At 39.9% G+C, this 23,632-nt stretch overlaps 1 protein-coding gene across 1 annotated transcript in view; it reads right to left on the bottom strand.

Moving 5' to 3' along the window:
- The window catches only part of LOC144251269 (alpha-1,3-mannosyl-glycoprotein 4-beta-N-acetylglucosaminyltransferase A-like), a 110,775-nt gene that overhangs the window by 30,979 nt on the left and 56,164 nt on the right, over positions 1-23,632 (bottom strand). The window contains 5 exon segments of the mRNA XM_077794310.1: positions 1,494-1,624; positions 2,589-2,703; positions 12,603-12,678; positions 13,579-13,692; positions 15,399-15,444. Of these exon segments, the coding sequence (XP_077650436.1) occupies positions 1,494-1,624; positions 2,589-2,703; positions 12,603-12,678; positions 13,579-13,692; positions 15,399-15,444 (482 nt within the window).

The following is a 23,632-nucleotide window of genomic DNA, read 5'->3' as shown; positions in this document are numbered from 1 at the left end:
GTGCGGGGTGCTGGGTTCAATCCTCAGCACCACATAGAAATAAAATAAAGATGTTGTGTCCACCGAAAATTGAAAAATAAATATTAAAAAAATGGTAACAATAAGCCCAGCTAAGGGAAGAGCAGAGGGCTGGTTTCACCCATCCTTCAAGGCAGGTCAATAAAGATTTAATTTTGAAGGTTAAAATGCACCAACTTTGGAGGTTCCAAAATATCTTTAAATCAGGTAATATAATAAAGAATTTGCCAAATATCTTTAAATCAGATAATAAAATAAAAAATCTGCAAGTACTAAGAGGCACACATTGTTGGAAGGTGAAGGTGGTGAACAGCTTTGTGTCCTATAATAAAAAATCCTGAAAGTCACACAGAACATATAAGTTAAGGCCTATATCTTAAAAATGGTTTGTTCAAATCAATTTATATGCTGAATTACTGTTAGAAAGTTCACAGATACTCCACTACTTCTCTGTGGTCCATGATTTGCTCTAAGAATTTATTGTTTGTAGGTTTTATTGTTGGTTTTTTAAACAAAGAGAATGCAACAATATCTCAAGGACCCCAGAAGGCAGAGTCCTAAAAACCAGCAGGCAGGATGATCAAACCTCCCAGGACAAAAATAAGGCAACCCCCTAACAACAGGGCTTAGAATATTCACTCAACATTATGTGTTACAATTGATAAGAATTGACATGTTTATATTTTGATTATGCTTACACCAAATACATAAAAAGTTGAAGAATTATATTCCCCCAGAGGTATGATTCAAATTGGACAAGGAAATAAATCTTTTTTTTTTTAGTTGTGGATGGATACAATCTCTTTATTTTTATCTATTTTTATGCGGTGCTGAGGATCGAACCCGGGGCCTCAGGAGTGCAAGGCAAGCATTCTACCACTGAGCTACAATCCCAGCCCTCTATTTACTTTTTATACTAAGAATTTTGGAAAGAATTTGCTGTCTGAGTGTCTGAAACAAAAGCTGTCATTCACTTACTTATCTGCCACCCTCATCCTAAAGGTGAGCACACTGCTATGTTGCTTGCAGTCAGACACCAGAAGTGCCTTGACTTATTATTTTGGCATAGGTATTACTTCTATCTTATTCATTATTCCAGATAGAGTCTGATTTGTCCCCAAAGTATTTGGAAAATGAGGATTGGCAGAGAATAAGACGACAACAAACTGAAACACCCACAGGACAGGTGGGATCAGTATCAACAGCCAATAACAACAGAACAGAGAAAGGCCACTGTCCTGCGACAGGCTTCCCTGCTTCATGGGGTTTCCCAATATTTTAAAAGTCTTTGCAACATTGGAAATTTTCACCGATTTGGGAAAGACCACAAGCAGTGGAAACACCGCCTTCTCCCAGCTGCCTCATTCAACTGCTCACTGGCCAAATCTGGCTCCCCAAAACCCACAAAAGCCACATTCATTCAGAACAAAATACAGAGTTGCAACTCCCACCCGCCTCCCGCAGAATTAACTTACTGCATCTTTTTCAGGGTTACAGACTTTGACCCAGAGAATGTGGTCCAGGAGCCAATCGATGGGTTTCTCCTTATAGAACATAAATATGAATTCTACGATCAGAGTGAGGTCTGGCACTTGGAACATTTTACCTGAAAAGACACTTCCAGTCAATAGCTGCAATAAAGAAACAGGTCATCAAAATCATACGTGAAATCTGAACACTAAGTACATTGATCAAAGCTAGTGCTCTCAGCTACAAATCCCCCTATCTCCCACTTGCACCATCAAGAACAGACAAACTCGCTCTAGCTAGGCATCTACTCGCTCAAGCTGTCACCTGGGTATAAACAGAAGTAGTGACCTCCTGACATTATTACAAAATCTATCACTACTGGCTCAAAGGAGTCAAAGAGCAAGTCAGAGTCTTCTTTCATGTCTTACTAAGATTCTTCCTATAAAGAAAGGAACAAGAGAGGTTTAGGTAAAAAGAAAATTATCTAAATCAATAAATAAAAAAGAATAATGGAAAGGAATCCCAATTGTGTTTTTAATAAAACCTTCACAAGATGTTTCTGAATCTTAAATAAGTTCTGAGCTGAGTGACCAACAAGGTCAGAGATCCAGGTTCCAAGACCTAACTTTTTAAAATAACATCGGAAGTGAAATGTCTTCTGAGTACTTTTTAAAAACACATAAATTTCCTTCAAGTCTGAAACTTGAAGCATATTCTCTTCATTGGCTAATTTAGGAATATTAAACCTAAAAGGTCTTAAATGAGTTCCCCAAGCCATTAATGAAAAAAACAAAGTGATTAAAAAGGAACCCTCTCTGAATGCCAATCCTGGGGTGACGACGGAACTGCTGGGTATCAGGAGAAGAAACCAGACATGCTCCTAGGATGGAGGCTGGCACGGTGTTGGTCTCTGGATACTCCAAACTCTGTCTGGGGCTGACTTTCATCTTTTCATACTAAGAAACTGACATATGTTCAAAAACAATCTATTCCCATAGGGGGAAAAAAAGCAACTTTAGGATCAAAAAAAAGCAATTGGTTTAAGATTCTGAGAATCAATTATTTTTCTGAAAAGTAGATAAATCTTATACTTTTCTTACCAATGAAGCCCAGCTGGGAAAATTCTAGAATCATCCATTCCTCAGAAGAAAGTTGGAGTGCAAAATTTTTTATAGTATTAAAATAATTCTGTTTGACAATAATGTCATCTTCAAGCTAGAGAAAATTGAACAATCATATTAATAAATCAAAAAATTAAGATGCAGATAGGACATTATTATGGAAAAACTCAAGCATACTTTCATCAGAAAAGTCAAGAAAACAATGGTCAAGAAAAAAAGTCAAGAAAACAATGAAAATACAAAAACTAGACTTCACTAAACATATTCAGAAAATAAAATGGAAGAGACACACTGCGGTTCAACTAAATCACTCCTTTTCTATGGGAATCACTGTCCCTTTCCATCAACAGGTCCCTTTTGGTTCTTTTATGATGCTGAAGATTTAACACTATTTTTCCCCCTTTCAAAGGAAAATAAGTTTTGCAGTACTTTTGAATTTTTGCTTCTAGTCATGGAGTTAAAGAAAAGCCAGCAGCTTTCCTTCTCTACCCTTACCCTGCTAGTTAACCTATGTGAAAAGTTGGGTGGACATGCATTTGACACCTTCTGAATGCACATACAGACCAATATATGAGGTTCCCATATGCTAGAGTTTGGATCTACTAACTTCCCAAAGGCCACGTGTTGAAGACTTGGTTCCCAGTCCATGGCACCATGGGAGGTAGTGGGGCCTTTAGGAGGTGCCTGGTGGAAGGAATCAGGTTACTGGGTGTGTGCCCTGAAGGGACTATTGGGACACTGGCCCCTCCTCTACCTTGATCTGCTTTCTGGCTGCCATTGGTCAATAATTTTGCTCCTTTGCACACTTTCCACCATGATGTTCTACTTTGCCAAGAGCCCAAAGCAACAGGGCCAAGCTGCCATGGACTGAAACTTCTGACACTGTGAGCCAAAAGTAACCTGTTCTCTTTGTAAGCTGATTGTCTCTGGTATTTGTTACAGTAACGGAAAGCTGACTCCCATACCATCCCTTGTGTCAATTTTATAAAAAGGATCATACCATGACACTGACTTTTTTTCTTAATACATCATGAGTATCTTACCAAGTAATAAACATCTACTGAAGTCATTTAGTTTAACAATGTCTCATGGTTTATTCAGTTCTTCTCTGCTCACAAGCAGATATTCAGGTTGTTTCCTAGTTGTTGTCCACACAATGCTGCAATACTTACGCTTATACCTATATGTTAGTGCATTTCATTCCTGTAGAACAGATCCCTAAAAGTTCCTTTTATATTAATAAACACCTACAAAATATTGAGAGCTGTGGCAATTCACAGAGTGCTAGTTCCCCTGGGCTTTGCCAGTGCCCAGCGCACTCTCTGTGTGGAGTGTTGGCCAATACCAGAGAAAAGACAGAAATGAGGACCTTGGCCTGTGGAGAGCCCTCCTCCCCAGAGTCTCCTCTTACCAAACTTCATTTTGTTTCTGTTTCTGGCAGGACTCCAGGACTCGGGTTTCAACCAGGGCCTTGTGCATGCTGGGCAGGCGCTCTACCACTGAGCTGCATACCCACCTTTTCCTCAAATATCAAAGCCACAAAAATATTTGATATCTGTAAGGTCCTTGCTTAGCATGTGGGTGTCCATCTTAAATGACAGCCACCATTTAAGGCTTTCCCGCCCAAGGACCTTTCTGAAAAAGGCTCATCACTCCCTCATACCAGCCCCACCCTTAACTGCCCACATTAGGACACTCCAGCTCTAATCCCTGAGCCCCCCACCATAAAAGCCCAAACCTCAAGCCTGTGCCTCCTCTCTCCGTCTATGGAGAGATGGCCTTTATTTGTCAGCTCTCACAAACTCTTGTGTGTATCTCTGCCAAGTCTCCATCTTTCATTTCTTGCTGCCTGTCTCCCGGTTCCTCGCTTTCCTTTCAATAGCCTAAGAATATTTTTCCTTTTCTGATTTCAGTTACCATTTCTCATTACCTGAGTAATATTGTCTTAGTGTTTGATTTTTCATGTACTTCAGTACTGCAGGTTTTCTTCTTCCTATCTATGAAGAAATACAGTGTTTGGAAAGGTACGCTATTGATGGGCTTGCCAACTATTTATTGAGCTTCTGTTGTACTGTGGACTAGTGATGAGTCCAAGGCCATCACTGAACAGGAAAGACGCCAGCTTTACTTCCTTGGAGCCCAGAGGGGCTGAAGGGAAAGGCAGGCAAAGCACAGAGCCAAGTGACATTCAACCTTGCTTTTGGCAACAAGAGACACCTCCACTCATGCCTGAATGGCTATGCCCCACAGGAAGGACACAGAAGAGATGCATGGCAAGGATCCCCTCCAGCCCTTTAAGACCCACTGCAGCTGGCCGCCTCCCTGACCTGGGCCCCCAGGGCCTGCTCTCCACCTCCCAGTTCTGTCTCCTCCTTAAGAGGGCTACGTAAATGGAATCATGCTATGTAACCTCTGAGACTAGCTTCCTCATTCAGAACAATTCCCTAAGATCCAAGCTGTGGATCAACAGTTTGATTCTGTTGGTTGTTTAGTATCCTACGTATGGATGTATCAATATGAAGTCACCTTATTGGCATCAGGTCAACACTGGCATTAGATCCGCCATTTCAGGTTGGGGCCACTTTTATCTAAGGAGTCCTAGGTTTCGATTTAGGAGCCATTTTATCTAGAGATCCTGAGGAACTGCTGCTTGGCCTCCCACAGAACGTGTGCCTACTAAAGGGTCCACCCCACCCCAGCCCAGCCCATGACATAACCCCTAAAGCAAGCTTGTGAAATTGCTCCTGCAGGTTATAAAGATGCTCTGTAAGTGACACTCACTTCTGCTCCCCTCAGAGGGACAGCCTTGTCAGTTTGCTCCATGCTCTGACAATAAACCTCGAGTGGTATTCTGGTGTGTGGTGTAGTTCTTGGACTTTTCGAGTCTCCTTTCACACCAGCTGAAGCACAGCTGGGTGACCTGCAGTCTGGGGGCAATGAGTACACGGCTGCTCTGAAGACATGACAGATTGTTGGTGGACAGAGTACTTCAATGACATCAATATCTCATGGCAGGAGCCACCATGAAGACTGATGTGCCTCATTAGTGACTGTGAGTTTACAGAGGAAACAAGATACAAAATACTGTTTTTACACTATGCAAATGTAATACTGGAGAGAGGAATGCTCTAAACACATACCTGCTTAAATTTTTAAAAGCTAGAATGAGAAACTAAAAACTGTGGTGGGGGCTGGAGCTTTGGCTCAGTGGTAGCACACTTGCCTGGCATGTTTGAGGCACTGGGTTCAATTCTCAGCACCACATATAATAAAATAAAGGTTTATCAACAACTAAAAAATATTTTTAAAAAAATACTAGTCGTGGGGGCTGGGGATGTGGCTCAAGCAGTAGCGCGCTCGCCTGGCATGCGTGCGGCCCGGGTTCGATCCTCAGCACCACATACAAACAAAGATGTGTCCGCTGAAAACTAAAAAATAAACATTAAAAAATTCTCTCTCTCTCTCTCTCTCTCTCTCTCTCTCTTTAAAAAAAAATACTAGTGGTGGGCACCCATAGGGGAGGGAGGAACCAGGGTAAAGAGGGATAAAAGTGAGATGTTGGTGACCGTACCTTCTTTTATAAAAGTTCCGAGTTTGAAATGCAGGGCTCTATGTAAAAAAAAAGAAAACTCTAAAAACTGAATATAAGCCAAAACAAACGGACCTAGTTTCATATCAAGTTGGCACCACGGTCACACAAGATAAAGAACCACTCAGGTGACTTTCCAGAAACCATACTTGACTATATATACACACCATGATTTATTCTATGGGGAAGTAAGCACAAAGAAAGTTCAAACTGCATTTGGAAGTCTTATTGTTAGTAGTGATATTAATATTTTGAAATCATTCTAGAAACCATTTTACACTATATAGCAAAAAATATATCAGGATCAATCATGCTATTATAAACCAAGACTTTCAGTGTAAGAGGAAAAGAAGTATAAAAAATTAAATGAAAACCCTCTAATCACATCTGAACTGGAAATATCAATACACACTTGTGCAGTTTCTTTCTCTGAAAAACACCCTCTTCCTTGCTCCAAGTCCTAGAAGCAGAGACACAACAGCAACCAGCATCTCAAGTGCCCAGATCATGTTCTTAGCCATCACATGCCTTTGAGAGGAGCAGGCACCTGAAAGTGACCGATTCCTGATCTGGGAAAGGAAACAAGCAAGATGGGCCAGCCAAGGAAGTGATCAAAGATCCTGAACTTACAGAAAGGAAATAATAGCCAACCTATGAGGCTCTTCTTTATCACAATGGTGTACCAATGTGAGCATTGGTAAGAATAAAATTAATAGACAGAATCAAGCATTTATTCTGCCTTTTCTTATTGAACTATTTTTCAAAGTAACCAAATAGCTGAGAAAAGAAAATTCTTTATAGAAAAACTCGGCTTCAAGGAACATCAGTGAAGTAGAAAATTACCACTTGAGAACCTTTAATAAAATAATCTAGGGAGAGATCACCAGTGGAGACTGAAACCCTCAGAAGAGTGGATCCTGGGAGCTTCTCCGGAGGATGAGGCGGGCACACAGAGCCCACTGCCAACCTCAGCACCACTGTCAGGGGGGCCACCTCACAGGTGAGGTATCAGGAGAATACAGCACCCCATGAAGTTCCAGAACCATGTAAGTCTTCCAGAAGACACCGTCTTCCAGAAGACACCGTCTTCCAGTCATCAACGAAGCACTTTATGAAACCAGGAATGACAGTGTCATGGTAAACTTCATTCTGAGCTGCAGGCCTAACACCAGGACAGCTGGCATTCCCAGACCCCCTCGAGTGTGTGTCCTTTGTGGTGCCAAGCAACGCCCAACTCTGCTGCCTTTTTAAAGGAAGCCTCTGAAAGCCTTGAGTATGACATTCCCCTCTCCTGTAACCATGAAGCCACTTTCCTAGGGGATCACAGCAAGGTCTAGAATAAATTCCTTTGCTCCCTCGACCTTCATCCTAATACTTCAGATGTTCCCAGGTGACCTCTTTCCTTCATAAACTAACATATCAGAGGACTTTTTAGGCTAAGATGTTTTTAACACTAATACTCTGTAGGTAGGTCATCTGACCTCATTAACAGAATTCTGCATAATTTAAGATTGTAAAGACTAAATATAAAGCAATTTCCTCTTTCCTGAGGCATAAGTTTGGGGAACATACAATAATTTTAAGAAAATTCATGGAATTCATATTATTAGTAAGAGCTGAAAATTTAGAAACAATCAGCAATAAGATGATATCTGGATAATGGTACTTCAAGAAATAATTAAAAATTACATTTTAACAAATGTTAAAAATAACAAAACAGGCTATCAGACAGTATGTACAGTCTGATCCTGTAACTGTAAGAGAGTTATTAGACATCAGCAAGAAAGTAGAATAGGGAATTCCAAGTCTGCTTCCTCCCCCACACAGACACAGATTTAAAATTGGTGCATTCAAAGCCCTCCCTTGGGTGTGGTACCGTGTGACTGCAAAGGACTCCCAACTTCTGATTCTCCCTGGATCAAGAAAGGAGCAGATGTATCCCTAAAAAATGTAAGACATTGGATATATATCTCAAGGGACTGGTTTTTATCTTGTCTTAATCAAAGCAGGGAGTAGAACAGAGCACCACATCAAGGACCAAGAACAAAGGCTGTCCATTAGCACCAGAGGCTGCAGTACCACAGACAGACACTAGGTAGAGCTCCAGGACTATGGCGCTACCATAATCAAGCTGTCAAAAGTCAAAAGTCAAAAAATAAAAATAAAAAAAATCTTGCACGCAGCGTAAGAAAAGTGACCCATCATATACAAGAGAGTTTCTATTAGTGTCAGAAGACTTCTGAGAAGAAACACTGCAGGCTTGAAGGGACTAGGATGGTATATTCAAAATGCTAAAACCAAAATAACCAATGAAACAAGAATACCTGGCAAGAGAGAAGTTAAGACTTCCCAAGATAAGAGCTGAGTGAGTTCAGCACCAGGTTTCTTACTGATAAAGAAAATCCTTCAGCTTGAAGTGAAAGAATGATAAATAGCAACAAACACTACAAAAATATAAAGCTCCCTGGCAAAAGTAAATATACAGACAAATATAGAATTCTGCAGTAAGGTAATGCAGTTGCATAAGTCATTTTAAATCTTATACAGAATTTTTAAAACCAAAAGCATAAAAGTAATCACAAATCTATTAACAGATGAGCAATATAAGAGCGATAATTGAGACAAAGAATAACAAAAGGCAAGGGGACAGATGTAAAGAAGCATGAATTTTATACTGAAGTTAAATTATCAGTTTAAATAACTTTAAGAGGTTATAACTTTAAGAGGTTTTGTGATTGCAGTGATACCACAAAGAAAACAGATATACACAAAGAGGAATGAGAAGGGAATCACCATATATTATTATAAAAATCAATAAAACAAAAAAGCAAGGATTTTAAAAATGATCAACAAAACGGATAAAACTCTAGGTTGAGTGACTAAACAAAAAAAATGAAGACTCAAATAATTAAAATTGGTAATGAAAAGGGGAGCTACTTGGAGGCTGAGGCAGGAGGATTGTGAGCTCACGATCAGCCTGGATAGCAGAGCAAGACCTCACCAGTAGAAAAGGAAGAGGAGGAGAAGCAGGAAAAAGAGAAGCAGAAAAAAGAAGAGAAAGAGAAAAAAGAGAAAGGATGAGGAGGGAAGTGATGAGGAAGGGGAGAAGACAGGAAAGGAAAAATGAAAGAGGGCATTACAACTGGTAAAAGGGTTATAAAGATGACCAGTAATAATTATATACCAACAAACTGGATAATCTAGAATCGTCAGGTAAGTCCCTACCAAGACTGACCATGGAGAAATAAAAAGTTGAACACACTTATAACAAGGAGATTAAAGCAGTAATAATGAAAAATAAAATAAATGAATCTAAAAGAACATCTCCCCGCAAAGAAAAGCTTAGGACCAGAGAACTTGACTTAGGAGTTCTGCTAAGCATTTAAAGAATTGACACCAATTTGTCTCAAACTTTCCCAAGGAACTGAAGCAGAGAGAACACTTTCAAACACCTTGAGGTCAGAACCAAAACCTTTCCCTCTAAGATCAGAACCAAAAGGGAGCCCATTCTCACATCACAATTAGTCATACTAGCTAGACCATGTTGACAAGAAGAGGAAATAGGTATTCAAATTAGTAAAGAAGTACACCTAGCATTATCCACAGATGAAATTATTTTATATAGAGAAAAATCTAAAGAATACATTAAAAACCATACAAATAAATGATTTCAGAAGTTTCAGGATACAAAATCAACACACAAAAATCATATTTCTGTCTACCAACAATGACCAATGCAAAAATAAAAACCATCCCATTTCCTAAAGCATCAAAAAGGATTAAACACTTGGGAATAAACCTAATAAAGGAGGTAAAAGAACTCTGGTGAACTACTAAACATCACTAAAAGAAATCAAAGAGGATAAAAATAACTGCAAAGATACCCAGGCACTCGTGGTTGGTGAGACTTAGTATTAAAATGTCCGCACCACCCTACACCTTACAAGATCTACAACAATCTACACCTTACAAGATCTACAACAATCTACACCTTACAAGATCCCTGCCAAAGTTCTCATGAGATTTTTCACAGAAATAGAAAAACAAATCTCAAAAAGATAAAAAATAAATAAAGAATCTCCAAGGATTCCAAATAGCCAATCTGGAAAAAGAACAGAATAGGAAGTCTCATTCTTCCTGATTTCAAAGCAATGGTGATCAAATCAACATGGTACTGACATAAAGACAGATACCTATCTGCTTACCTAGGTAGGTAGAGAGACACAGACACACACACACACACACACACACACACACACACACACACACACCCCAATTAGATGGAATAGGAAACCCAGAAATACACCAATGCATACATGGCTAAATAATTTCCCACAAAGGTGTCAAGAATATACAATGAGGAAAAGATAGTCCTTTCAACAAATAATTCTGGGAAAACTGGATATTCACATGCAAACAAAAATCTGGACCCAAACTTTTTATTATTTACAAAAAAAATTAACTCAAGATGGATTGGACTTCAACCAAGGAGCTAAAATTATGAAACTCCTAGAAGACATAGGGGAAAGCTTTAGGCACTGGATTCAGCATCTGTACTTTGGATATGGCTTCAAAAGTCTAGATAAAAAATCAAAAGTGGAGAGATGAGACTATGGCAAATAGAAACTTTCGTATGTCAAAGGAAACAACATAGTGGAAGCTCCACAATCGCACTGGAAAAAATATTTGCAGATCTTCTAAAAAGGGTTACCACCCAGAATGTTTAAAGGAATGTTAACGAGGAAAAATCAAATAACCTAGTTAAAAATGGACAAAGGGTTTAAATAAATATTTCTTCAAAGATCACACAGATGAAAAACAAGCACATTAGCTGATGCTCAACATCATACATCATGAAGGAAATGAAAATCAAAACCACAACCAGATGCGACCACATCATTAGAATGACCATCACTAAAAGAAGAAAATAACAAGTACTGGTGAGAAGGCAGAGAAAATGAGCCCTGTGCGCTGCTGGCAGGAATGTGAGCTGGCACAGCCACCATGGAAAATACTACAGCGGTCCCTCGAAAAATCAGAAATGGCACAATAATGACTCATCAACCCCCTTGTAGGTATATAGCCAAAAGAATCCCAACAAATTGTGGAGAGAGAGGTACTCACTCCAGCTTACCACAGCATCATTCCCAGTAACCAGAGCTGGAAGCAGGCCAACAGATGAACTGACGCGAAAATGCGGCTCAAACACACAATGAACATCATGCGGCTCTAGAACAGAAGTCCTCCCTGCCACATGCTGCAACAGGTGACTCCACTAGTATGGAGCACCTAGAACCGTCAAAGTCACAGAATCACGGGTAGCAGGAGGTGACTAGGAACATGGGGGAGGGACAGTAACTGATGTTTTTGGATAGAGTCTCTGTAGGCTTTGCAAGGTGAAAAGGTCTTAGAAATCTGTTGCACAACAATGTAAAACACTTCACACTACCGATCTGTACTCTCAGGAAAGGTGCAGACGGTAAATTTAACGTTATGTGTTTTTGCCACAGACTAAAAGGGGCTGTATTAAATGGTATAAGTATAAGCACAAACCGTAAAGAACGACAGCCTGGCAGCAGGCAACCAACGCAAGCTCACAGCTGCCACTATCACCATAGCTTACTCACTGCTCCTTAGGAAACATTGCCTTACTACTCTCTCTCTCATCCCCATCCTATCCTTAATTTCTTAAATAATTATTCTTCCTAGGCTCCACCAAAAAAAAAAAAAGGCATTAAGTTTCCATTAATTCTCTCCTAGGAGCTAAACTGAAAAAAATAAACTTTAAAAGCAACATAAGGACACTTTAAAGTTCCCTACATCAAGTTCTTAACTGTAATGTACAATGTATACATTGGCCACAGAACAAAATAGCCTATCATTAAGGAGAATTAGATTTGAAGAAATAAGAGTTTCCTAGAATTCTTTGCTATTGCCTACCAGGTTAACAAACCCCACAACAGTGCAGGATTCTTCTGCTTGAATAGCATTAGGGCCACAATGCTTTGGGGGGGGGGGGGGATTTGAATTTATTATCTTCAATATAAATGTAACTGTATTGTGGCTTTCAAAAAGATTTACTCTACCATGAGACCACTCAAAAAAAATGTAACAGTGGAGAGAGGAAGGAGGAAAGAAGATGGAGGAATGGAGTTCAGAGGAAGCGAGACATAGTGAGGTTGCCCCTCCACACAGGAGCTGGAGCCACACATGCTGCACTTGGGAACCCCAGAGCCCACGTCCTCAATTGCCATGGGGATCCTGCTCTCTCTGAGATATAATTAGGACTACACAGATCTGAGGAGGGATGTGCTTCCAAAACCTCCTGCTTTAATGATTATACACCCTTGATAACACTTCTTCTTTAGAAGCGTGAAAAACATTAAAGGAAAAGCCACACTTACCTGAATGTAATATATGCCCTTTTCCTGAGCATACATCATTAGAAAACAGTAATCTAAGTTTTGCTTTGTTCTCCATCTGAAACAAATAGTTTCAAAAATAGGTTAGGAATCAGACTGAAATTTAACAAAGTAAGATTAGATGTATAAGCCTCAAGTTTTTTATTATAACACAAGAGTCAAAGAAAATTCTCTTTTCTCTAATGCAGCATTAAATACACCAAATACATTCCTAAGAACACCAATCTTCAAGGTGTCCTGAAGAAAAAAAGGTCGAGTAAGTTTGGGAAAAACTGTGCACATATTTCTTTCCTGGAGATATGCTAGTACATTAGAGACACTGAAACATCTAGCAGCAAAAACATTTGCTGAGAAAAACTTTTTTTTTTTTTTAAACCATGCTGGGGATCAAACCCAGGGCATCACGTATACTAGGCAAGCACTCTACCACCGAGCTACATCCACAACCCAAGAAAAAGAAATTTTAATCCAATATTTTCCAAACTTCCTTGACCACAGAAAATGTTCAAGTAACATTTGAATGTCTTGATGAACTAATCCTTAGATAAATCATACTTTAGGGAACTCTGGTACCTAGGACTGTGTTTTACATACAGGTACAGATTTAAAAATATGTATTGAATGTAAGTACAAATAAATAAATACATATTTAATGTTAAAAAATTAAATGTAGAATATTTAGACCTTTCAGTGAATTCCTGGAAGCCTATAGAAACACACTAAAAATGTATAACAGAAGTGATTCCAAAAGCCAGTTTAAGGAAAACACAGTAAACTAAAAGCTTATACTAAGAAAACTTCCAGAATACATCTCACAAGCTGCCCTGGGCTTCATGAGATGATCTTGAGTATGTTAGCAAATCCAGCCCTAAAATTTTTGCAGGTTTGATTGACAGAAACCACATTTATTAACTCCCACACTCACAGAATGGAAGACTTTAAAGGACACTCAGCTCACCCCACTCTTTCTTTTGAGTCTCCAAACGTCTCCTTTAGGTTTGTCAAGTCAGGGTAATAACTTTCAGGGGGTGATATTACTTCCACCAGGCCAGAACTGATTTCTTTAGAAAATCTGCCATGAGAAAGATAAGCTCAGTTATTGAAGCTCTGTGAGATTTTATTTAACATCCAATTTAGCACATTTTACATAAAATACACCAGAGAACATGTGTAGCAGGAATAATGTGATGGTCAAAATGTGCTAAATAAAGCTGCTTATCACTGAGCTTATTTACCTGAAAACACAGGTTTTTCTAGTAGCACAAGGTTTAGGGTTTTGTTGTTCTTGTTCTTAGTACTGCTTTAAAAAAAAAAAAAAAAAAAAAAAACCAGTATAAAATGCCATTAACCTTAGAGTAACAGAAAGCCCAGGAGAACTGCAGTCTTACATTCCTACAGGCAATCGGAATATTTAAAAAAAAAAAAAAAATCAAGGTCCCACAGAAAGTAGGGAAATAAAGGAAAGAAAACAGATTAATTTCTGTATGCATCTAAATACATATACTTGTGCAAAATTCAAAGTTCTTCAATTTTCCAGAAGCTACAATTTTCCAGAAGTTGTAGGTTATAGATTATGTCACTCCAGGCCGGTGCTTCTCAACTTGGGTGATTTTATCCTTTCTGAGACATTAAGCAACATCTGGAGGCATTCTGGCTGTCATTACTATAGGAAATACTATTAAAAATACCGGTCAAACGTACTCTGCCCAGGTCAGCCCTGACAACAAAGAATTACATAACCACAAACATTAATAGCATTAAGCTGGAGAAATCCTTTTCTGAAGTTTTAAATCAGTCTGCATGTGTACAAATGTAATTTTTCCACATCTGCATTCTTCCTCATTTTTGCAAATCTCCAGAAAATGCTTATGTAACTACCTGCCTTTGCACAAATGTTCTTAGTGTTTGACTGAGCTTTGTTTCTGGCCTTGGTTTTCCTGCACATTGAGGAAGAAGTAAGTCAACAGAATGACTGCACCAGCCCACCACAGGCCTGCCCGTTTGGTCTAGGGGAAGGGGGACCAGTTATTAATTACTGCCCTGTTCCTTCATTTGAGGACTCCACATATCAAAGTGCATTTCTACAAAGAATGTCAAGAACTTTAGCACTTGAGGAAAATCTAACAAATGACAAATTTAATCCTGAACTATGCGTAATATTTTTTAAATCTCCAGGTTTAGCATTTCAATGGACAAAGTATCATATTATTTTAAATAGAGAGCTAGCAAATAATTGCAACTTCTCTGGTCTTTAAGCAGATACAATTCAATGAAGAAACCTATGTCAAGACTAATTTTTATGATATCATTATTAAAACTACTAATGCAATACTGTAAAAACTAATAACAGGCTTCCCACCTGTTACCTGGTTCATGCCCTGCATACTGCAGGATCAGGGGGCCAGACACAGCTCAGCGCTGAGGCCTGAGATGCTACATGAAGATATGCCCGGCAGCCTGTCTATTTAATAGAGGGTGAAAGACTTAAATAATCTCTTAAAGCTATCTTCACTGCCTTCATGAACAAATATTTATTTGATAGTGTTACACAAACGACATTCAAATCTCTTCTATACTGAAATACACCAATTTATTCCAGCAGATAAATGAACTTAAACACATCTGCTTTATGAGAATGTAAAAGACAATGATAGGAGGTCTAATGAACGATGATCTCCAGAGGGAGATTAACTATCAAGGCAGGTGCTTTCTTTTAGCAAAAAGCCAAAGACAGCAGTAAACTAAAATATTTCCATTTCCTAATTAAGAAGTACTTACTCTTTCTCCAGGTTGGCCACAACACTGTGGACATATCAATACCTGTCTGGGAAAGAAAAAAATACCAAAATTCATATTTGTATTCAACCTTTTTATATTTTTTATATTTTTATTTAACTTTTAATACTGAACTCAAAATTAGACAAATGACAAAACATGCAGCAAAAACATTAAATTTTCAGGCATCTTGAGGGATTTGCATTTCTGATTTTATTGTATTATTGTGCTATTCAATATCACTAAATACTTCATACAGTGAGCAGATTTGTAAGTGTTTATTCTTTCCAATTGCCTACACTCGATCACCAGGAAACTGGGCACAGAAACTACTCCTACTTCTGGAAACACCCAGACCCTGAGTAGTGGGCAGAGGCACCAACAGATGCAGCCTGCTGTCAAAAAAGACTTTTCCATTTGGAATCTTAACACTTGGGTTCAAGATTTGCCTCTGGGGCTACTGGACAGTATCATCTGAAGTTACTTCTCTGAATTTAAGTTTCCTATTCCATGAAAAGAAAAAAAGTGGGAGAAAAATTAAGACCCCAGAGATGACAAGTTTAAATGATAAAACTGAAAAGCATGCAATGCAAAGATGTGCTGGGCTTCTGAGGACCCCTGTGAAGAAAGCCGCACCTCTGACCAATCCAGAAGCATCTGGCCAAGGCACCCGGGTCTCTGCCGGGTACTCTCCTTGCTCCTCTCCCACTGGTTGGCAGCAAAGACAGGTGGTCACTGAGCTCTCAGGGCCTGCTTACTTTTAGAGAAAAATTTTTCCTGATTATATTTTTTAAAGGCACATAGATCTTTTTTAAAGGTAGTATTACTACCCAATTCTGAGAATAAGTTTGTGAATCTAAAATGAATATACAGATTCTAAAGAAAGAGCATTTTTTAATTAAGAACCAAGTGTTTGTCCTGGTTAAGTAAAATTAAGAGCTGGGCTGATATGTGCTACAATGAGATGAACCTTGAAAACACCATGCTAAGTGGAAAAGCCAGTTGCAAAGGACTACATATCATGCAACTGCTTTTATATGAAATATCCAAAGACAAGTATCTGCAGGGACAGAAAATAGATTATCGGTTGCCTAGAGCTGGGGGAATAGGAGGATGACTGGGCAATGGCTAAGAGTTTCTCTATAGGGTGAGGAAAATGTTCTGAAGTTGACTGAGGTGATGGCTGCCCAACTGTTTTAGTGGGTGGATTATACATTGTGTGAATTACTTTTAAAAAACAGAATAAAGCTAAAGGTATAAAAATTAAGTATTTCAGGTTGTATACCTGGATCTAGATCACTCAGCTTCTCTTAGAGACACATGGAAAAGTTGGATATATATGTTAACATGAGCCCAGAGGAGATGGTGTCAGCAAGGAGGCAAAATCATAAGCCTCAGGCTTCACCCCACTACAGAAAGCTCAACTAACAACTACCCACAGACCAGAACACCTTTCTGAAAACCCTACTACTTGAAAACAAGCATGAGACATGCTGCTGGTTGGCCGAACTGAGGACAGCAGGATAAGAAAGAATGGTCCCACCACTACCACGGCACTTCTCCCATCCAAGCCGACACAATGACACAGAGAGAGAACGTCTAGGGTGTTTACTGAGGAAGGAGAACCAGGGACAGTCATGCAGCTTCCCGAGCATCCAGAGATGCATCCCACTCTAGTCTCACCTCGTGGGCAACACTGGGGGTATGGCACAGCTTGACCACCAGGAGCCAGGAAAGGAGGCAGAGAGCACAGTGACCAGCACACGAGCCCTGGTGGTGGCACCTCTGTGCTTCTACCACCCATGTTGGGTGACTAGAGTTAAAGCCTACTTCAGAGCCCGTCCACAAAGCTGAACTGGTTGCCTTCAGCAGCACAGCGGGAAGTTCAACCCAGCTTGCGTCCCTACACGGCCAGCCTCCAGCCCAGCCTCACAGCCCACTCCAATGACCCTAAGTCCAACACCCACCTCCGACATTTCAGAGAAACATGGGGCTAGACCTGCTTGACCCAGGAAGTCAAGTGTTGGCCAAAATGCCCCAAAGATCCTGTCTAGATAGGGTCTACACATTGTGGAGAAGCTCAGAGGGTAAAGCTATTTGACCCAGGAGGTCAAACAGTCCCTCAACTCAGCCAAAAGCCCACTCCATGGCACCACTGTGATAAGGAAGCAATCCTCAATCATGCATTTCCAAGGAGCATAGCCTCTGACCCCACTCATCCAGAAGAGCAATGTTGCCTAACCTTGGAACCTGTATTCCTGCCCAACTACAGATCCTAAATAGTGGAAATGCCTGACCAGGGAAGACATCCTCTGACTGGCCTGGCCAGAAGCCATCACACTATGCAGCCAGGACCACATCCAACTAGAGAGCTCACAAGAAGCTCTGCCTCTATAGGAGCTTCACCAGTTGGCCCCCTAGAATCACAGGCTAAATAGTGAAGGATGGGCCCTGCCAAAGAATGCCTGCGCAGGCCAGAAGAGGGAGCTGTCTCCTCAAAGGTACACAAAGTAATGCAAGGACACAGTGATTACAAGCAGGGAATTATAACACACACACACACACACATCTCTCTCTCTCTCTCTCTCTCTCTCATATATATGTGTGTGTGTGTGTGTGTGTGTGTGTATCTAACAGACCTCCAATAACAGACCCTACAGATATGGCAATGTATGAAATGACTGATAATCAGTGAACCACAAAAATATAGGGTTAGAAAACCAAATGTAATTTGGAAAGCAATACATACACAAATAAATTTGACAAAGGAATAGAAACAATTTTTAAAAATAATTAAGCAGAAATCCTAGAAATGAAGAATGAGTGAACTAAAATTTTCAACAGAAAGCTATGACAGCTGACTTGATCAAGCAAAAGAATCAGTGAGTTAAAAAGAATTTGAAATTACCTGGACAGAGGAACAAAAACAAGAAGGAAGGAAGGAAGGAAGGGAGGGAGGGAGGGAGGGAGGGGAGGGGAGGGGAGGGGAGGGGAGGGGGGAGGGGGAGGGGGAGGGGGAGGGGGAGGGGGAGGGGAAGGGGAGGGGGAGGGGAAGGGGAGGGGAGGGGAGGGGAATGGGAGGGAGAATGGAGGAGGAAAGAAGGAAAGGAGGGGAGAGGGAAGGAGGAAGGAAAGGAGGGTGGGGAGGGAAAGAAAAGGAAGGAAGGAAAGAAAGTCTATGTGAACTACAGGAGAACCTCAAGAGGCCAAATCTGCATGTAACAGGAGCTCCAGAAGATGAAAGAAAGAGGGAAAAAGGCCAGAAAGTATGAACAGCAGAGAAATCCCCTAATCTGGGGGTAGATGCCAACAACCAGGTACTGGAAGCACAGAGCTCTCCAATAAAATTTAACCCAAAAAGGAGCTCAGCAAGACACCAAGCAATCAAAATCAAAGACAAAGTTCTCACAGCAGAAAGGCCGCATCTAGGGGAAGCAATACCACTATCTCCAGATGTCTCCACAGAAACCCTGGAAGACAGGAAAGGAGAATGATATATTCAAAGCACTGAAGGGGAAAAAAATCACCAACCCAGAATACCTTACCCAACAAAGCTGTCTTTCAAAACTAGATAAATAAAAACTTCCCTTGACAAACACAAACTAAGGGAGTTCACCACCCGACTTTAAGGAACTCCCTAGGTAAAGGGAGTTTTTAAGCTGAAACAAAAGACCTCTAAATAGCCCACAAAGCATACAAAATTATAAAACTCAATGGTCTAAGGAAAAGAGCCATATTCAGAATACTCTAGACAATGACAGTGTATATAGCAAGTCTGTTCCTAGCAAGAGGGTTAAAACACAAAACTACTCATATCTACAGGAGCAGAAATGAATTAAATTGAAACAAAAAATTTTTTTTTAAAAATCAAAGAAACAAAAAGTTGCTTCTTTGAGAAAAAATAAAAATTCTCATACAAAAAACATAAAATGTTGGGGGAGGAGTAAAGGCAGAGCTGTGTGCAGTCAGCTTGAAACAGGCTGTTGCAGGCTTAAATTGCTCTGTGTAAGCCTCACAAAGCAAAGCTCTTCAGTGGAGCACACAACCAAAATAGAAAGTATTCAAAGCATACCAGCACATCACAGCAGAGAGGACAACAGCAAGAAAGGAAGGATGCACTACAGGCGACCAGAAAGCGATTAGCAAATGGCCATCACTAAATAGTGAGTCCTTACCTATCAGTAAGAACCTCGAATGTAAATGGATTAAATTCTCCAATAAAAAGACAGTGACTGACTGGATTGAAAAATAATAACCAAGACCCAATTCTATGCTGCCTGCAAGAGAGTCAATTCACTTTTAAGGACACACACACACACACAATCTGACAGGGATGGAAAAAGATTTCTCAGGAAAACCAAGGAAGAGATGTGTTTTTACATCAGACAAATAAGACTAATAAAATACAACAACATTCTATAATAAGGGGGTCAATTCATACAATTGTAAATATATCTGCACCAACATCAGAGCACCTAAATATACAAAACAAACATCAAAGTCCCTGAAGGAGGGAGAGTGTGATACTGAAGAGTGACCCTGAAGACCTGCCACGTGGCTGCCCAGATTTCAGGCTCTCTGAGCTCTGGGAACTCCTGGCTGTCCCTTTACCAGCCCTGGGCATTCCCCACGTGTGGCCTGATTCAGCCAACACTGAAAGGTGTCATTTTCTGGGTAGTACTCTACCCTCTGGACCTCTGCTCTGCAGTCTCCAGCTTCTCTGTTTGGTGCCCTTTCTGCATACAGAAATATGTTTCATTGGGATAGAGAAATATGTCTCTAGACAGAAAACTGGGACAATCATGGTGCTTTCCCTCTATCTCAGGCAGCCATGTCCTGTGTAGTCTGCTGTCCAGTGTCCGAGAACAGTTGATTCACACACTTTGTCCGGCCTTCTACTTGCTGACATCAGGAAGATAAGTCCAGTTCTTGCTAACTCCACCACAGTGAGAAACAGAAGTCATTTAACATAACAAGGAACCACTGAGAATTCCAGAAATATAATGTGTACATGTGACAGATCAGCAGGATTCAAAGGACAGGGATATGTCAAAATGGGGCTGGCAGCTCACAATAAATTTTATTTCCCTAGGATCCAAGGAAAAGTTATGACTACCCACCTAATGCTTGATTTTTTTTTTTTTACTTTCAATTAAACATGACACACCAACAGAGCCAAACAATGTCACATTATTTTAGTTAGCCAGGTTTCTAAAATGGTCAAGGGCTGAAAGATTAATAAGAAAGAGGAAGTTCAAGGGCTAGACAAAAGAAAAAAATTACTTCTTCATTTGCAGTACGTTTGCATAGTTTTCCTGCCGCTAACTAGGATGCTGAGGCCTGATGCCATAGCAGTGGCTCACATTTTTTTTTTAACCATAACCCAATCCGTTCAATATGCTTATAAATCAACTATTTCTGGATTCTTCCATGAATATCCTACTTCAAGCCTCAGCTGGATTATGACAAGTTTTCCCAGGGGTCTCCCATTTCTGCCCTTACCAAAGTAGCCAGCAGAATCCTTTCAAAAAAGTAGTCATATTACTCTTGCCAAAAATCATAATGTAGTCACAAGAAAATATGAGATGAATCCAAACTGAGACATTTTGCAAAATAATTTACCAGTGCTCATCAAAAATACCTAAGTTCATTAAAGACAAGAAAAAAGAGAGGAGTCGTCTTGGATTGAAGGAAACCTACAGATTCAGAACCACTAAGTGTAGTGTGGGACTCTGTAATGGATACTGGAATAGAAACGTGTCTACAGGTGGAACAATATGAAAGTCGAATAAAGGCTGCAGTTGAATCAAGAGCATTACACTCGTGTTCTGGTTTTTTTTATCAGTGAGGATGGCTGCATCAGTAGTCAGCCTTCAAGTGAGACAAGTGAAGGGAATGCTGTATAATTTTTGTAACTTTTCTCTAAACCTAAAATTATTAACAAATAAAAAGGTATTTTGTAAGTGCCTTTAAAAAAAATTAGTAAATTAGGTGTCTTCTCTACTCGAAACTCCTGAAGGACTTTCCATCTTAATTAGAGCAAGGATTGGCAAAGTCGATCCTTGGCCTGGCATCCCAAGGTAAAACCTGACTGGAACACTGCTCCATGCATCCCCTTACATGCTGTCCATGGTTTGTTTTCATGCTAAAATGGCACAGTTGAACAGTTCCAACAGAGACTGGATGACCTGCAAAGTCTAAAATATTTATCATTGACCCTTTACAAAGTTTGTCCTTACCTTTCGCTGACAGCAAAAGTGAAGTTCTTAAGAAACTGTAGCGTCATATGTGGTCTAGCCCAGCCTGTCCTTCTCTGGCTGCCCATTACTAGTGAGTCCCCTGCCTCCTCCACCAAGCCACTCAGGCCTCTCCTTGCTGTTCTGCAAAACATGCCAAGCAATGCCCTGGCTCGGGGTCTTTGCTTAACAGTTCCTCTGCTATACTGTTTCACTCCTGTCTCCTTCAGGCCTCCGCCCAGGTGTCCCTGCTAACCCCACACTGGACGACCATGCACTCCCTTTCTTCCTTACCCATTTATCCGCCACCATGCTAACATCTAACATTCTGCATATTTGAATTTTTTTTCTGTCCTTCTCTGTAAGCTACAATGGGCAGAGGTTTTGTTTTATTGTACATATGCTTAACAATTTACCACTCTTTCAGAAAATATTTATTAAATTACCACCAAATTTTATGGGATAACATGTACACACGCAATTTCTTCTTGATAGTCATTTGTGTGATTTATGACCAAAGCATACACAAACATTGTAAAAATCTAGCTGCTGGGAAATTATAGGCCAAAATACTACTGATGCATTATAGTAATCTATAATTTCAAATGAAGAATAGAAGCAAAAACTAGAAGATAACCAGCAAGAATACAGAAGACTTGAACAACACAGTCCACCAACTTCACCCAACCGACATCTACAGAAAGATCACTCCACTACATCTACAGAATCCTCCACAGCAGAATCCACTCCTAACACAGGGAACCTGGTAGGTCAGATCACACACTGGGCAATGAACAAGTACTGAAAAATGTTAAAGGACTGAAATCACACAAACTACACTCTCTCACCACAATGTAGTTGAATAAGAAATCAGGAACAGGGGAAAATTTGGAAAGTCCTCAAATAGATAAAAATTTAAAAAGCACATTTCTAAATAACTTTTGGGTCAAAGAAGAAATTACAAGGGGATATACAAAGTATTTTTGATCTGAATACAAATTAAAACATGATAATATCAAAACTTTGGAGATGCAGCTAACATGAAACTTAGAGGGAAATTTGTAGCTTTAAATTGCCTATATTAGAGAAAAGATCTCCAACCAACAATCTAAACATTCACCTTAAAAACCTAGCAAAAGGAGAGCAAAACTGAAAGCAAGCAGGAGGAAAGAAGTAATTATTATATTAGAAATTAATGAATCATAAACTAGAGAAATACCAGAGTCTCAAAGAGTCTCTCTACTCACATGCCTGCCTGCCAGCCCACCAGGGCTGAAAAGACCTTAACAGTCTCACAGTAAGAAAGGGGGCATGGATGGGAGGGTGAAGATGAGACTATTCAACATAACATACTTCGTAAAATTACTGCACTCTTTAGCAAGGCATACACACATTTTTTTTTCAAAAAAAATACAGCCAATGATATAGAAAAACTAGTATTTTTGTACAATGCTAGACTTCAGGAACACCATCTACATTCTGATAGAGCTTTAATTTTTTTTTAATCTCCAGAACCTTCCCTATTTTAACTCTTCAATAAAAATTTATTCAGTGAGTAAAAGAATTCTTAGAATGAAATCTGAACTCTTGCCATTATTTAAAAATAGCCTCAGGCAATGAGGAGAGTTTGAGAAAATATGATGACAGCAAGGGCCACCCTGAGACCACCAAGCTCTTCAGGTGCTTCAGGGTAGAAGAAAGTTCAAAAGCAAAGTGCCCAGGTAACCACACCCTGTGGGTGGAAGCGCATCAGGCTGTCCGACTAGAAAGACTAGCCTGCTGAGGGAGAGTAAAGAAACCGCAGACTACTGTCCGTGAGAGCCAGACTCAGAAACACAAAAATTTTCCTTTTGAAAAATAACTGAAATCCTTAAGCTTGAAAGGATCTAGTTTGGTCCTAATATCCAGAGGTAACAAGAAGAACTACTCAGACTAGCTGGATTGACAGGAAGCAGCCTGGCTCCGTGGAAGGAGGGAAGACAGTCTTTGTTTCAAATAAAC

The sequence above is a fragment of the Urocitellus parryii genome (assembly GCF_045843805.1).
Source record: "Urocitellus parryii isolate mUroPar1 chromosome 12 unlocalized genomic scaffold, mUroPar1.hap1 SUPER_12_unloc_3, whole genome shotgun sequence".
NCBI lineage: Eukaryota > Metazoa > Chordata > Mammalia > Rodentia > Sciuridae > Urocitellus > Urocitellus parryii.
The sequence above is the reverse complement of the archived record's forward strand: the minus strand, read 5'-3'. Positions and strand labels throughout refer to the sequence as shown.